General features: G+C 39.5%; 1 protein-coding gene across 5 annotated transcripts; it reads left to right on the top strand.

Annotated features, from left to right (window-relative positions):
- Window positions 1–9,580: 9,580 nt before the first annotated feature.
- bola1 (bolA family member 1) lies at window positions 9,581–15,795 on the top strand. 5 transcript variants are annotated; one of them, XM_030159344.1, is made up of 4 exons: window positions 9,581–9,628; window positions 14,711–15,187; window positions 15,251–15,275; window positions 15,583–15,795. In XM_030159344.1, exon 2 carries the CDS (start codon window positions 14,735–14,737, stop codon window positions 15,185–15,187), a length of 453 nt encoding a protein of 150 aa, XP_030015204.1. In that variant the 5' UTR covers window positions 9,581–9,628; window positions 14,711–14,734; the 3' UTR covers window positions 15,251–15,275; window positions 15,583–15,795. The 5 variants fall into 5 exon arrangements, with proteins under 5 accessions (XP_030015204.1, XP_030015203.1, XP_030015202.1 ...); XM_030159343.1 differs by lacking the exon at window positions 15,251–15,275 and having other exon boundaries at window positions 14,711–15,188; window positions 15,560–15,795; XM_030159342.1 differs by lacking the exon at window positions 15,251–15,275 and having other exon boundaries at window positions 14,711–15,209; window positions 15,588–15,795.
- The last annotated feature ends 1,489 nt before the right edge of the window (window positions 15,796–17,284 follow it).

Below are 17,284 nucleotides of genomic sequence, written 5' to 3'. Positions count from 1 at the left end.
ATTGTATGAGTGCAGTAAGTTGCAGATCTGAAGAAATAATTAGAGAGAATCGGATTTCACAAAATCACTTACAACAGACAACAAATCATCTTTAAAAAACTGGCTACGTGTGACCATGGAAATGCAGTGACTATGCTAAGCTAAGCTAACAGAAGGGCTAAGCTAAGCTAACAGAAGGGCTAAGCTAAGCTAACAGAAGGGCTGCCAGAACAAGGCAACATGAGCACTGCAGCACAAACCCTTCTGCTCACTGATCTACCTCATTAATACCTCATGTAAACCTTTATTCGGGTTTAACATTTCCATGGAAACAGAAGAGAAAATACTTTAGTTCCGAATTAATTTCTTCTGGAAAAATAAATTGGATTTAAAAAACATCATGTAACCGTACCCATTCATGCTGACGTGGTTGCTATAGGGGCTGACGCTCCAGCTTTATCAACTGTGCAAAACTGGGAAGAGGAATTCAAGAGGGGGAGGGAGAACGAGGGAGGGGTGAAAAGCAAGCATTTTCATCAAATGTCTGTAGTACTACTGTTCAAAGTCCTAAACTATTTATCCAATGTGGGTTCATCTGGAAGTAGGGATGTAACGATCACCGGTATAACGATAAACTACGGTAAAATTGCAGACAGTATTACTGTTTAAATTCTAATTATCATGATAACTGTGTTTGATTACCGCACTTTTCCAGAGAAAACTCCTGTGTAAAGATCTGCTTTTATGTCAAATATTTGAGTATAGTTTAATTTATTACAATTTGAATTTTATATACCTAATATTTGGAACCAATATTGACTTATGAAGTCTTTGAAAAGGTTCATTAAGTATCTTTGTGTTATTTATGCAATAAATTATATACATTTTTCAAATCGGATTGTATATTTTTTTTGTGTTTTCTGTCCATTTGTGTTGATATAGTAGGTTAAAGTGAAAAAATAATAGATGCTATAGATGAAGTTGTGCTGAAAAAACAGATTCCCCCACATGGGTATAGTAAACCTTTGTTTATATAGTATATAAAGGCAAAAATCAAAAGTACTGAAAAAAACAATACCAATATTCACTTTTAAAGTCTTTGAAAAGGTTCGTTAAGCATCTTTGTGTTATTTATGCAAAAAAGTATAAACATTTTTCAAATTGGATATTATATTTTTTGTGGTGTTTTCTGACCTTTTATGTTTTTATAGTTGGTTAAAGTGAAAAAAAATATTAGGCAGATGATATAGAATATACCAAACATGGGTATAGTAAACATTTGTTTATATAGTATATAAAGGCAAAATCAAAAGGACTGAAAAGACGGACAAAATAGGTTCAGACCACTAAGGGTTAATATTTGAATGTTTCTGCAACAGAAGGGACATTGTACCAATTATTTTATTTGGGTTTTTTTTGTTGTTGTTGTTTTTTTCAAAATACAACTTGGTTAAATTATTTCAGTGTGTGTATCAGTACTTTTTGAACATTTTGAGCACATTTCAACAATACCGTGATAATAATGATAACTGTGATAATTTTGGTCACAATAACTGTGATATGAAATTTTCATATGGTTACATCCCTATCTGGAAGGAAACCATGCAGTTAGTATCAGCAGAGGTTGAATTTAATGTATGCACAGTTTCACTGCTGTGGAAGAACTCCTACTTTGTCGGGCTATGAACTTTTCGCCCCACCCCTCCCCCGTATGCTGGCCTGGTCCACTAAACGGACAGCAGAGACACGGGCCTGAAGCGCTGACGTCCGTCCACGTGTTCTCCTAAACATGTCTGGAGGCTTCTGTCAATAAGGTTGCATTGCATTAATTAAGTGTAACAAACAAAAAAAATCTCTCACCTTGCTCATTGTACTGTGCTGTAGAAACTAGAGTTGATTGTTTGTAAGTGTAGAAACTGTTTGTGGAATCATAAATACTTTAAAAAAAAAATTATAAAAAAAAAAATGATGTGTAAATGAACAATGCTGTATGTTGTCTTTGAGTTTGTGTATTTTGTAAATGAGAACGGAATATAAGTAAATACATCAATGTTAAATACTGGTTCTGAACCATAGTTAGCCTAAATGTGAAGACATCAGTTCTGTTTAAAGGTGTGTGAGGTTTTCTTTTTCTTCAGTTTTGTCATTGTTGATTTGTGAATGGGTTTGCACTTGATTGTGCGTACGACCCTTTAGAATCACAATGGATAATAACAAAGAACCATGAAGAATAAACATGTGTACGAATGATTCACTCCGAATATTGTGATTTTTTTTTTCCTCCCTTTGAGTCGTGTTAATGTTTTCAGGATCAGGTCAGACATAAACAGTGAACAGTGAGGATAACAGGTCTGAATGAAACACACAGACAGACAGAAACACAGACAGACAGAAACACAGACAGACAGATAGACAGAAACACAGACAGAAACAGACAGACAGACAGAAAACACAGACAGACAGAAACACAGACAGACAGACAGAAACACAGACAGACAGATAGACAGAAACACAGACAGAAACAGACAGACAGACAGAAAACACAGACAGACAGACAGAAACAGACAGACAGACAGACAGAAACACAGACAGAAACAGACAGACAGACAGAAAACACAGACAGACAGACAGAAACACAGACAGAAACAGACAGACAGACAGAAAACACAGACAGACAGACAGAAACAGACAGACAGACAGAAACAGACAGACAGACGGAAACACAGACAGACAGATAGAAACAGACAGACAGACAGAAACACAGACAGACAGATAGAAACAGACAGACAGATAGAAACACAGACAGACAGATAGAAACACACAGACAGACAGAAACACAGACAGACAGACAGACAGAAACACAGACAGAAACAGACAGACAGACAGAAAACACAGACAGACAGACAGAAACAGACAGACAGACAGAAACACAGACAGATAGAAACAGACAGACAGACAGAAACACAGACAGAAACAGACAGACAGACGGAAACACAGACAGACAGAAACACAGACAGACAGATAGACAGAAACACAGACAGAAACAGACAGACAGACAGAAAACACAGACAGACAGAAACACAGACAGACAGATAGAAACACACAGACAGACAGAAACACAGACAGAAACAGACAGACAGACGGAAACACAGACAGACAGACAGAAACAGACAGACAGAAACAGACAGACAGATAGAAACAGACAGACAGACAGAAACACAGACAGACAGATAGAAACAGACAGACAGACAGAAACACAGACGGAAACACAGACAGACAGACAGAAACAGACAGACAGAAACAGACAGACAGATAGACAGAAACACAGACAGAAACAGACAGACAGACAGAAACACAGACAGACAGATAGACAGAAACACAGAGAGAAACTGACAGACAGACAGAAAACACAGACAGACAGACAGAAACAGACAGACAGAAACAGACAGACAGACAGAAACAGACAGACAGACAGAAACACAGACAGACAGATAGAAACACACAGACAGACAGAAACACAGACAGAAACAGACAGACAGACAGAAACACACAGACAGACAGAAACACAGACAGACAGACAGACAGAAACAGACAGACAGAAACACAGACAGACAGATAGAAACACACAGACAGACAGAAACACAGACAGAAACAGACAGACAGACGGAAACACAGACAGACAGACAGAAACAGACAGACAGAAACAGACAGACAGATAGAAACAGACAGACAGACAGAAACACAGACAGACAGATAGAAACAGACAGACAGACAGAAAAACACAGACAGACAGAAACACAGACAGACAGATAGAAACAGACAGACAGACAGAAACACAGACAGAAACACAGACAGACGGAAACACAGACAGACAGACAGAAACAGACAGACAGATAGAAACAGACAGACAGACAGAAACACAGACAGACAGATAGAAACACACAGACAGACAGAAACAGACAGACAGAAACAGACAGACAGATAGAAACAGACAGACAGACAGAAACACAGACAGACAGATAGAAACACACAGACAGACAGAAACACAGACAGACGGAAACACAGACAGACAGATAGAAACAGACAGACAGACAGAAACACAGACAGACAGATAGAAACAGACAGACAGACAGATAGAAACAGACAGACAGATAGAAACAGACAGACAGATAGATAGATACAGGTACATTATGTTAACTATCTGTGACCATTTTTAGTCATTTCTACACACATTCCAAGACAGTGACAGGAACAGTTCCAGGTAGGACAGTAAGTCCCCTATCTGAGGTCCAATGTGGTCTCCAGGGTCTGTCAGGTCCAATGTGGTCTCCATGGTCCGGAAGGTCCAATGTGGTCTCCAGGGTCTGTCAGGTCCAATGTGGTCTCCATGGTCCGGAAGGTCCAATGTGGTCTCCAGGGTCTGTCAGGTCCAATGTGGTCTCCAGGGTCCGGAAGGTCCAATGTGGTCTCCAGGGTCTGTCAGGTCCAATGTGGTCTCCAGGGTCTGTCAGGTCCAATGTGGTCTCCATGGTCCGGAAGGTCCAATGTGGTCTCCGTGGTCTGTCAGGTCCAATGTGGTCTCCAGGGTCCGGAAGGTCCAATGTGGTCTCCAGGGTATGTCAGGTCCAATGTGGTCTCCAGGGTCCGGAAGGTCCAATGTGGTCTCCAGGGTCCGGAAGGTCTAATGTGGTCTCCAGGGTCCGGAAGGTTCAATGTGGACTCCAGGGTCTGTCAGGTCCACCTCTAATGGAACTAATGTAAGGAATCATGTTCAACGGGGTCATGTGGATGTGGACAGGGGTCTGGACCAGCACACATGGGGGTCTAAGGGGACCAAAGGAAGGTTCTAATGGGACTGAAGGAAGGTTGTTTTCATCTTACATGTGTTTGTCTTATATTTTTTAGATTTACTTCTTGGATTTTTAAAATTTTATTTCACCACTTACAGGTACAGAACCAGATATGGTCACTTCACTGACCTTGATTTACATAATAAAAACACTGAAAATTTTCACAAGGGAAACAGGACTGTGTTCTAACAGAAACAGGACTGTGTTCTAACAGAAACAGAACTGTGTTCTAACAGAAACAGGACTGTGTTCTAAAGGAAACAGAACTGTGTTCTAACAGAAACAGGACTGTGTTCTAAAGGAAACAGGACTGTGTTCTAACGGAAACAGGACTGTGTTCTAACAGAAACAGGACTGTGTTCTAAAGGAAACAGGACTGTGTTCTAACAGAAACAGGACTGTGTTCTAAAGGAAACAGGACTGTGTTCTAACAGAAACAGGACTGTGTTCTAACAGAAACAGGACCGTGTTCTAAAGGAAACAGGACTGTGTTCTAACGGAAACAGGACTGTGTTCTAACAGAAACAGGACTGTGTTCTAAAGGAAACAGGACTGTGTTCTAACAGAAACAGGACTGTGTTCTAACAGAAACAGGACTGTGTTCTAAAGGAAACAGGACTGTGTTCTAACAGAAACAGGACTGTGTTCTAAAGGAAACAGGACTGTGTTCTAACAGAAACAGGACTGTGTTCTAAAGGAAACAGGACTGTGTTCTAACAGAAACAGGACCGTGTTCTAAAGGAAACAGGACTGTGTTCTAACAGAAACAGGACCGTGTTCTAAAGGAAACAGGACTGTGTTCTAACAGAAACAGGACTGTGTTCTAAAGGAAACAGGACTGTGTTCTAAAGGAAACAGGACTGTGTTCTAACAGAAACAGGACCGTGTTCTAAAGGAAACAGGACTGTGTTCTAAAGGAAACAGAACTGTGTTCTAATGGAAACAGGACTGTGTTCTAACAGAAACAGGACTGTGTTCTAAAGGAAAAAGGACTGTGTTCTAAAGGAAACAGGACTGTGTTCTAAAGGAAACAGAACTGTGTTCTAAAGGAAACAGGACTGTGTTCTAACAGAAACAGGACCGTGTTCTAAAGGAAACAGGACTGTGTTCTAAAGGAAACAGAACTGTGTTCTAATGGAAACAGGACTGTGTTCTAACAGAAACAGGACTGTGTTCTAAAGGAAACAGGACTGTGTTCTAAAGGAAACAGGACTGTGTTCTAAAGGAAACAGAACTGTGTTCTAACGGAAACAGGACTGTGTTCTAAAGGAAACAGAACTGTGTTCTAATGGAAACAGGACTGTGTTCTAAAGGAAACAGGACTGTGTTCTAAAGGAAACAGAACTGTGTTCTAACGGAAACAGGACTGTGTTCTAACAGAAACAGGACTGTGTTCTAAAGGAAACAGGACTGTGTTCTAACGGAAACAGAACTGTGTTCTAAAGGAAACAGAACTGTGTTCTAATGGAAACAGGACTGTGTTCTAACAGAAACAGAACTGTGTTCTAATGGAAACAGGACTGTGTTCTAACAGAAACAGGACTGTGTTCTAAAGGAAACAGGACTGTGTTCTAACAGAAACAGGACTGTGTTCTAACAGAAACAGGACCGTGTTCTAAAGGAAACAGGACTGTGTTCTAAAGGAAACAAGACTGTGTTCTAACAGAAACAGGACTGTGTTCTAAAGGAAACAGGACTGTGTTCTAACAGAAACAGGACCGTGTTCTAAAGGAAACAGGACTGTGTTCTAACAGAAACAGGACCGTGTTCTAAAGGAAACAGGACTGTGTTCTAACAGAAACAGGACTGTGTTCTAAAGGAAACAGGACTGTGTTCTAAAGGAAACAGGACTGTGTTCTAACAGAAACAGGACCGTGTTCTAAAGGAAACAGGACTGTGTTCTAAAGGAAACAGAACTGTGTTCTAATGGAAACAGGACTGTGTTCTAACAGAAACAGGACTGTGTTCTAAAGGAAAAAGGACTGTGTTCTAAAGGAAACAGGACTGTGTTCTAAAGGAAACAGAACTGTGTTCTAAAGGAAACAGGACTGTGTTCTAAAGGAAACAGGACTGTGTTCTAACAGAAACAGGACCGTGTTCTAAAGGAAACAGGACTGTGTTCTAAAGGAAACAGAACTGTGTTCTAATGGAAACAGGACTGTGTTCTAACAGAAACAGGACTGTGTTCTAAAGGAAACAGGACTGTGTTCTAAAGGAAACAGAACTGTGTTCTAAAGGAAACAGAACTGTGTTCTAACGGAAACAGGACTGTGTTCTAAAGGAAACAGGACTGTGTTCTAAAGGAAACAGAACTGTGTTCTAAAGGAAACAGAACTGTGTTCTAACAGAAACAGGACTGTGTTCTAACAGAAACAGGACTGTGTTCTAAAGGAAACAGGACTGTGTTCTAACGGAAACAGAACTGTGTTCTAAAGGAAACAGAACTGTGTTCTAATGGAAACAGGACTGTGTTCTAAAGGAAACAGAACTGTGTTCTAACGGAAACAGAACTGTGTTCTAACGGAAACAGGACTGTGTTCTAAAGGAAACAGGACTGTGTTCTAAAGGAAACAGAACTGTGTTCTAATGGAAACAGGACTGTGTTCTAACAGAAACAGGACTGTGTTCTAAAGGAAACAGGACTGTGTTCTAAAGGAAACAGAACTGTGTTCTAAAGGAAACAGAACTGTGTTCTAACGGAAACAGGACTGTGTTCTAACAGAAACAGGACTGTGTTCTAAAGGAAACAGAACTGTGTTCTAAAGGAAACAGAACTGTGTTCTAACGGAAACAGGACTGTGTTCTAACAGAAACAGGACTGTGTTCTAAAGGAAACAGGACTGTGTTCTAACGGAAACAGAACTGTGTTCTAAAGGAAACAGAACTGTGTTCTAATGGAAACAGGACTGTGTTCTAACAGAAACAGAACTGTGTTCTAATGGAAACAGGACTGTGTTCCAACAGAAACAGGACTGTGTTCTAAAGGAAACAGGACTGTGTTCTAACAGAAACAGGACTGTGTTCTAACAGAAACAGGACCGTGTTCTAAAGGAAACAGGACTGTGTTCTAAAGGAAACAAGACTGTGTTCTAACAGAAACAGGACTGTGTTCTAAAGGAAACAGGACTGTGTTCTAACAGAAACAGGACCGTGTTCTAAAGGAAACAGGACTGTGTTCTAACAGAAACAGGACCGTGTTCTAAAGGAAACAGGACTGTGTTCTAACAGAAACAGGACTGTGTTCTAAAGGAAACAGGACTGTGTTCTAACGGAAACAGAACTGTGTTCTAAAGGAAACAGAACTGTGTTCTAATGGAAACAGGACTGTGTTCTAAAGGAAACAGAACTGTGTTCTAACGGAAACAGAACTGTGTTCTAAAGGAAACAGGACTGTGTTCTAACGGAAACAGGACTGTGTTCTAAAGGAAACAGAACTGTGTTCTAATGGAAACAGGACTGTGTTCTAACAGAAACAGGACTGTGTTCTAAAGGAAACAGGACTGTGTTCTAAAGGAAACAGAACTGTGTTCTAAAGGAAACAGAACTGTGTTCTAACGGAAACAGGACTGTGTTCTAACAGAAACAGGACTGTGTTCTAAAGGAAACAGGACTGTGTTCTAACGGAAACAGAACTGTGTTCTAAAGGAAACAGAACTGTGTTCTAATGGAAACAGGACTGTGTTCTAACAGAAACAGAACTGTGTTCTAATGGAAACAGGACTGTGTTCCAACAGAAACAGGACTGTGTTCTAAAGGAAACAGGACTGTGTTCTAACAGAAACAGGACTGTGTTCTAACAGAAACAGGACCGTGTTCTAAAGGAAACAGGACTGTGTTCTAAAGGAAACAAGACTGTGTTCTAACAGAAACAGGACTGTGTTCTAAAGGAAACAGGACTGTGTTCTAACAGAAACAGGACCGTGTTCTAAAGGAAACAGGACTGTGTTCTAACAGAAACAGGACCGTGTTCTAAAGGAAACAGGACTGTGTTCTAACAGAAACAGGACTGTGTTCTAAAGGAAACAGGACTGTGTTCTAAAGGAAACAGGACTGTGTTCTAACAGAAACAGGACCGTGTTCTAAAGGAAACAGGACTGTGTTCTAAAGGAAACAGAACTGTGTTCTAATGGAAACAGGACTGTGTTCTAACAGAAACAGGACTGTGTTCTAAAGGAAAAAGGACTGTGTTCTAAAGGAAACAGGACTGTGTTCTAAAGGAAACAGAACTGTGTTCTAAAGGAAACAGGACTGTGTTCTAAAGGAAACAGGACTGTGTTCTAACAGAAACAGGACCGTGTTCTAAAGGAAACAGGACTGTGTTCTAAAGGAAACAGAACTGTGTTCTAATGGAAACAGGACTGTGTTCTAACAGAAACAGGACTGTGTTCTAAAGGAAACAGGACTGTGTTCTAAAGGAAACAGAACTGTGTTCTAAAGGAAACAGAACTGTGTTCTAACGGAAACAGGACTGTGTTCTAACAGAAACAGGACTGTGTTCTAAAGGAAACAGGACTGTGTTCTAACGGAAACAGAACTGTGTTCTAACGGAAACAGGACTGTGTTCTAACGGAAACAGGACTGTTCGACATGATTTAGGTTTGGAATTATTTAATTTTTTGTTTTACTTTAGTTTGTCTGCCAATCTACTGCTGACACTGCAGTCCAGTAGGTGGCGGTAATGCACCTTCAAACAAGAAGAGGAAGAAGAAGAAGAAGAAGACGGAAATAAACAACATTACCCAGAATGCTCGTATATCCGACAGGCACTGCAGCGGGCACGCGCATGTCTTCTTTCCACGGTGAGTCCAGTTTAGTCGTGACCGTCCTTCCCACCGGCAGTTTACCGATGCCACAGATGTGACTGCAGGTTGGAATAAACAGTATGGAGCTGGTGGGACTGAGACATGAGGACCGGACGTTTGGACCATTTTACAGACGGTCAATGACAGATACAAGCTAACGGCTAATGCTAGCAAAACAAACAGAACAGAGCTGACCCCTAGTGAAACTGGTACTTTATATAAACAGCTGAACACAACGGCTTTAGTTAGGGGGTCAAATGAATGTCCATTTTTGTCAAAACAGTTGTCATAAAGTCATAGAAGTGTGTGTAAATAATGCTAATCCATTTGTGCACAGACTACTGATATTCTTTGACAGTGGAAGCTCTATTTTCATAAATATTGGATTTGGAATAGCACGTGGATGTGAAAACTTTTGCTGGTGGACGGACGTGACATTACCCATGATGCTCTGGTCAGTACCAGTACTTTATTAGGAATAAACTTACAGACTTACTATTGCTAATTGTGCTCTTCTTCATAAATGTTGGTATTGTGGATCTAAAACAATCCCAGCTGACACAAAAACACTAAATGTGTCAGTGGACGGATGTGACATGGTTGTTGTGGATCCCATCATACTGATGCTCTGCAGCCATGTCAGCGTTTACACTAATGATCCCTTTGCAAAAACTAGGAGCGCTATTATTTATTGGATAGTTTAGCATCAGACTAAAGAGGAAATAATATAGAATTGTTACTTCTTTATAAAAATGCTTCTTATTGTAAAAGTGTTGATGTAAACAGTGCTGTGTACCATTCTTCATGTATGTATTGGTGGAACAGAAGCAGGATGGATCAGCACCATACTCCAGATTGAACCTGTACAAATAAAACGTGATATGTAGGAGAGAATCTGTAAGAAAAACTGGGGAATCTAAAAGAATAGAAGATTTGTTTTTCAGTTCAGTTCAAATAGAACTTGTCCATTTGTGACATGAAAATATAGCATTAATTGTGCTGAAATTGTTCATTTTTGAGCTGAAAACATAGTTCATATGAGCATCAACATGTTGAGCAGAACTGAAATCCTGTACATTTGCAGAACTGTCATTTACCAACACAGAGTTCCTTTGGGGATTCACTGAGATCGATTTATGATGCACAAAGACAGAAATAAGACCTCTAAGCAAATTTTAGCCGGTCACTGTTAGGGTTTCACCTAGAGCACAGGTGTCAAACATGCGTCCTGGGGTCCAAATCCAGCCCACCAAAGGGTCCAGTCCAGCCCTGGGGATGAATTTGTGAAATGCAAAAATTACACTAAGATATTAATCCTTTTAGTTCATGTTCCACATTCAGACCAATTCAATCTCCAGTGGGCAGGATCAGTAAAATACTATCATAATAAAATATAAATAATGACAACTCCAAATTTTTCTCTTTGTAAATGTAAATATTTTCATGTATTTACACTAAAACAAAGTATAATTTCACAAAAAATGTGAATAACCTGAAATGTCTTAACCCTTTAACTGCCAGCTCAACCATATGGTTGAGTTACTCATCAGGTTCCTTATCAGGTTCCTCTTAGTCTGGTAGTTAAAGGGTTAAGAGAAGTCAGTACAATTTTAACAATATTCTGTCTGTTATTAAATGTTTTGTGTGTTTGTAGATCCACTGTAGTCTTTAAGTTATAATGTACATGTGTAAATGATAAACTGAGGCAGAATATTGTTAAAATTACACTTATTTTTTTCAGGTTTTTCATGTTATTCACATCTTTTGAAAGGATTGTTTGTAGGTGTAAACCTTTTCATAATGTAAGTTTATTTTTTTCGCTCTATAAAACATAGATAAAAGTTTGGAGTTGACATTATTTATATATTATTATGTTATTATTTTACTGGTTCAGCCCACTGCAGATCAAATTTAGCTTAATTTGGAACTGAACTAAAATGAATTCGACAGCCCTGACCCAGGGTTTCACCTGAACCACACCAGACTGGATCCAGATCTAAAGCACAGAGTTCACACAGGTCGCATGTGGATCACAATATTCTAGACACAATAAAACATTTTAAAACAATTTCATACTAGATGCCGATTTTTTTCCTTAATTATGAAACTGGAAATTATAAACTAACTCCTGTTAGAGACTGAGCTGCTTATGGTTAAGTATAAACATTTATATTTACACTGATACAGGCCTGAACTTTACCAATATATTTCATATCACAATTATTGTGACCAAAATTATCACAGTTCTTATCATTATTATTGCAGTATACTTGAAATGTCCTTAAAATGTTCAAAAAGTACTTATAGACACACTGAAATAATTCAACCAAGTTTTATTTTGAACAAAAAACTAATAAAATAACAGCGCAATGTACTTTCTGTTGCAGAAACATGAAAAATATTAACATGTAAACATCACACATACAAATGTGCATTAAAGCTGACACCTTATGGACAGAAGAGGGAACTGCACTTTTATAGAAAAGAACCAAGCATACTTTAGATTTGGGATGTCACGATATGAAAATTTCATATCATGGTTATCATTATTATCGCGGTATTATTGAAATTGGGCTCAAAATGTTCAAAAAGTACTAATGCACACACTGAAATAATTTAACCAAGTTGCATTTAAAAAAACAAACAAAAAACAAAATAATAGGCACAATGTACCTTCTGTTGCAGAAACATTCAAATATTAACCCTTTGTGGTCTGAGCCTATCTTGTCCGTTTTTCAGTCCTTTTGATTTTGCCTTTGTATACTATATAAACAAATGTTTACTATACCCATGTTTGGTATATTCTATATCATCTGTCAATTATTTTTTCACTTTAACCTACTACATCAATATAAAAGGCCAGAAAACACACACACACACAAAAAAAAATCCTTTTTGAAAAATGTATATATTACGGAAATAACACAGATGCTTAATGAACCTTTTCAAAGACTTTAAAAGTGAATATTGGTTCCAAATATTAGGTATAGAAAATTAAAATTGTAATAAATTCAAACTATACTCAAATATTTGACATAAAAGCAGATCTTTACATAGGGTTTTTTCCCCTAAAAGTGCGGTAATCAAACACGGTTATCATGAGAATTAGAATTTAAATGGTAATACTATCCGTCTGCGATTTTACCGCGGTTTATCATTATACCGGTAATGGTTACATCCCTAGTTTAGATTCAGCACTCCAGACTAGATCTAGTCTGACAGACGTAAGAACTGGAACAGAAAAAAACACTTTGTTTCATGGACCTGAGCTACAAATAAATGTACAGATTAAAGCAACAGTACCATCTGTGTGTGAAGGGTTGACTCCGTTTACAGACTTTTTTCCTGCATTTTTCACACACAGGTTCCCCACCTTCAATTCACTTCCCCTCAGTGTCCTTTAAAACACGTCCAGACTTCTGACTTCGTCCTTTAAATGGGGGTAAACGTCCAGAGCGCTGTCTGTGTGGGAGCCTTCAACCATGTTTTCAGAGGCCAAACATTCAGTACTGCTGTGTACAGGAAATGAGCTATAGTTTTTCAAAGTGCAGTAATTAAACATGGTTTTTAATGATAATTAGAATTTGAAATGGTAATACTGCCTGTTGGGAATTTTACCACAATTTATCATCATACTGTAATGGTTCCATCCCTGCTGTGTAACACATAACAGCTCCAAAAAGTGTAGGGATAGCACACCAAATACCATAAGTACACACAACAGCTGTTATTGAGATCAGTCTGACATTTAACAGTACCATTCAACAGTACCATTTCATCAGTACAATATCAACAGTACCATTTACCAGTACAATTTAACAGTAACATTCAACAGTACCATTTATCAGTACCATTTCATCAGTACCATATCAACAGTACCAATTAACAGTACCATTTAACAGTAACATTCACCAGTACCATTTACCAGTACCATTTACCAGTACCATTTCATCAGTACTATTTCAACAGTACCATTTAACAGTACCATTTCATCAATACCATTTCATCAGTACCTTATCAACAGTACCATTTCATCAGTGCCATTTACCAGTACCATTTACCAGTACCATATCAACAATACTATTTCATCAATACCATATCAACAGTACCAGTTCATCAGTACCATATTAACAGTACCATTTCATCAGCACCTTTTCATCAGTACCATTTCATCAGTACTATTTTGTCAGTACCATATCAACAGTACTATTTCATCAGTGCCATTTCAACAGTACCATTTCATCAGTACCATTTGATCAGCACCATTTCATCAGTACCATTTCATCAGTACTATTTTGTCAGTACCATATCAACAGTACTATTTCATCAGTGCCATTTCAACAGTACCATTTCATCAGTACCATTTCAACAGTACTGTATCATTAGTACCATTTCAACAGTACCATTTCATCAGTACCATTTAACAGTACCATTTTAACAGTACCATTTAACAGTACCATTTCATCAGTACCATTTACCAATACCGTATCAACAGTACTATTTCATTAGTACCATATCAACAGGACCATTTCATCATTACCATATCAGCAGTACCATTTCTCAGTACCATTTCATCAGTACCATTTACCAGTAGCATTTCATCAGTACCATTTCATCAGTACCATATCAACAGTACCATTTCATGATTACCATAGCAACAGTACCATTTCATCAGTACCATATACCAGTACCATATCAACAGTACCCTTTCAACAGTACCATTTCACCAGTACCCTTTCATCATTACCATTTCATCAGTACCATATCAACAGTACCCTTTCATCAGTACCATAAACAGTACCATTTAACAGTACCATTTCATCAGTACCATATCAACAGTACCATTCCATCAGTACCATAAACAGTACCATTTACCAGTACCATTTCATCAGTACCATTTAACAGTACCCTTTCATCAGTACCATAAACAGGGACCATTTAACAGTACCATTTAACAGTACCATTTCAACAGTACCATAAACAGTACCATAAACAGTACCATTTAACAGTACCCTTTCATCAGTACCATTTAACAGTACCCTTTCATCAGTACCTCACTGTGTGTGTGCTTGTTGACAGGTGCGTGTGCAGACAGACCACCTGATGCTGTCCGCTGTGCTCCGCTGTGCTCGCCCCGCCCACACCTGTCCAGCCTTCTGCCGCTCACTGGCCCAGTTCACAGCCCGTATGGACCCGGACCCCAGCCGCCCTGTGGAGGGGGCCATCAGAGCCAAACTGACCACTTCACTGAACCCACACCACTTAGAGGTCCACAATGAAAGTCACATGCACGCCGTGCCCCCCGGGTCCGAGTCCCACTTCCGGGTCCTGGTGGTCAGCGCCCACTTCCAGGGTCTGTCTCTGCTACAGCGCCACCGTCTGGTCAACGAGGCTTTGAAGGAGGAGCTGAGCAGCTGTGTTCACGCTCTGGCCATCCAGGCCAAGACCCCTGAGCAGTGGGACCAGAACCCCACCCTGGCTAAGAGTCCCCCCTGCATGGGGGGCTCCAAGGGAGACCACACTGTGGAGGAGAAACTCACAGCTGGCCGACAGTGACCACTGGACTAGACTGGACTGGATGGACTAGACTGGACCGGACCGGACCGGATGGACTGGACCGGACCGGACTGGACTGGATGGACTGGACTGGACCAGACTGGATCGGACTGGACTGGATGGACTGGACTGGATGGACTAGATGGACTGGACTGGATGGACTAGATGGACTGGACTGGATGAACTAGACTGGACTGGACTGGCATGGATCGGACTGGACCGGATCAGATGGACTGGACTGGAACGGACTTTGATGGACTGGACTGGACCGGACTAGATGAGACCGGATCGGACTGGTTGGACTGGTTGGACTGGACTGGACTGGACTGGATGGACTGGGCTGCACCAGACTGGACTGGACTGGACTAGATGGACTGGACCAGACTGGACTGGACTGAGCTGCTACACAGACCTGACCCCTTTGACCACATTATAAAGCTGGATTTGAAATAAAATGTAAACCAGTTTTTATTTTGGGCCAAACTTGAGGCATAGGCTTTGTGTTCAGCTCAGATCAGCACCTCTAACAGAAGTATTACATTTGAAGGGTTGTAACAGTTCAGCTCTAATAAACTCCTTTATAACTGTTGGTTTTACTGTTTCTGACCCAAAAACACTTCATCCATTAAAGCTGTGTAGGACTTTCGTCACCACCTGTTCATCAGATCTGTCAAACCCAGTCATAGCCTAAGTGTCACGAATCCCTAAGTCTTCAAATCTAATCACATTTTATTTATACTGTGTCAAATCATAACAACAGTAATCTCATGACACTTAACATGTACAACCGGTTGGAACCGACTGAAACCAATTTACAGAAACCAGCAGAATCCTCCAGGACTAAACGAGTCTGTCGGATTCCTCATCTGAACCTCCTCTCTCTTGGTGAACACTTTCATGGTGTCGTCCACCACAAACAGTCCAGGTGTTTCCAAACACAGGCAGTCGGTTTAGGGGGGTTTTTGGAAATGTGTGGTGACGTGCATTGTGGGAAGTGGAGCTCCAATCAGCTGCCGCAGTCAGAGACAATGAAGGCGTTTCTGTGTTTGTTGCCGCTGCGGTCATAATGCAACTGCGTGGAGCTCCGCCTCCCACGATGCATGTCACCACAAATTTCCCAGAATGCCTTAGTGAAACTGTTCACCATGAGAGAAGAGATTCAGCTGAGTAATGACAGACAGACTAATGCAGGGCAGTCGGACTCACTGTTCAGTTCCACATTCAGCTGAATCTGATCTGCAGTGGGCCCAACCAGAAAAATAAGAACAGAATAATATACAAATAAAGTCAGCTCCAAACATGTCTCTGTTTTAGAATAGGGATGTAACGATATGAAAACGTCATGTCAGCGTTATTGTGACCAAAATTATCACGGTTATTATTGTCGCGGTATTATTGAAATTGTGCTCAAAATGTTCAAAAAGTACTGATACACACTGAAATAATTTAACCAAGTTGTATTTTAAAAAAACAAAACAAAAATAACAGTCCCAATGTCCCTTCTGTGTCAGAAACATTCAAATATTAACCCTTTGTGGTCTGAGCCTATTTTGTCCGTTTTTCAGTCCTTTTGATTTTGCCTTTATATACTATAGAAACAAATGTTTACTATACCCATGTTTGGGATCTGTTTTTTCAGCACAACTTCATCTATATCATCTGTCTATTATTTTTTCAGCTTAACCTACTATAAAAAAATAAAAGGGCAAAAAACACAAAAAAAAAGATAAAATCCAATTTGAAAAATGTATATACTTTATTGCATAAATAACACACAGATGTTTAACGAACCTTCTCAAAGACTTTAAAAGTGAATATTGCTTCCAAATATTAGGTGTATACAATTCAAATTGTAATAAATTAAACTATACTCAAATATTTGACATAAAAACAGATCTTTACATAGGGTTTTTTCCCCTAAAAGTGTGGTAATCAAACACAGTTTCTAGCCGTCTGCAATTTTACTCCAGTTTATCGTTATACCGTTAATCGTTACATCCCTATTTTAGAGAGAAAAAATTTAATTTACATTATGAAAACATTTACGTCTACAAACTATCCTTTCAAAAGATGTGAGTCACATGAACAAACTGAAAA

The sequence above is a fragment of the Sphaeramia orbicularis genome, chromosome 16, assembly GCF_902148855.1.
Source record: "Sphaeramia orbicularis chromosome 16, fSphaOr1.1, whole genome shotgun sequence".
Taxonomy (NCBI): domain Eukaryota; kingdom Metazoa; phylum Chordata; class Actinopteri; order Kurtiformes; family Apogonidae; genus Sphaeramia; species Sphaeramia orbicularis.
Note: the sequence above shows the minus strand (reverse complement) of the source record. Positions and strands in the feature narration are given on the sequence as shown.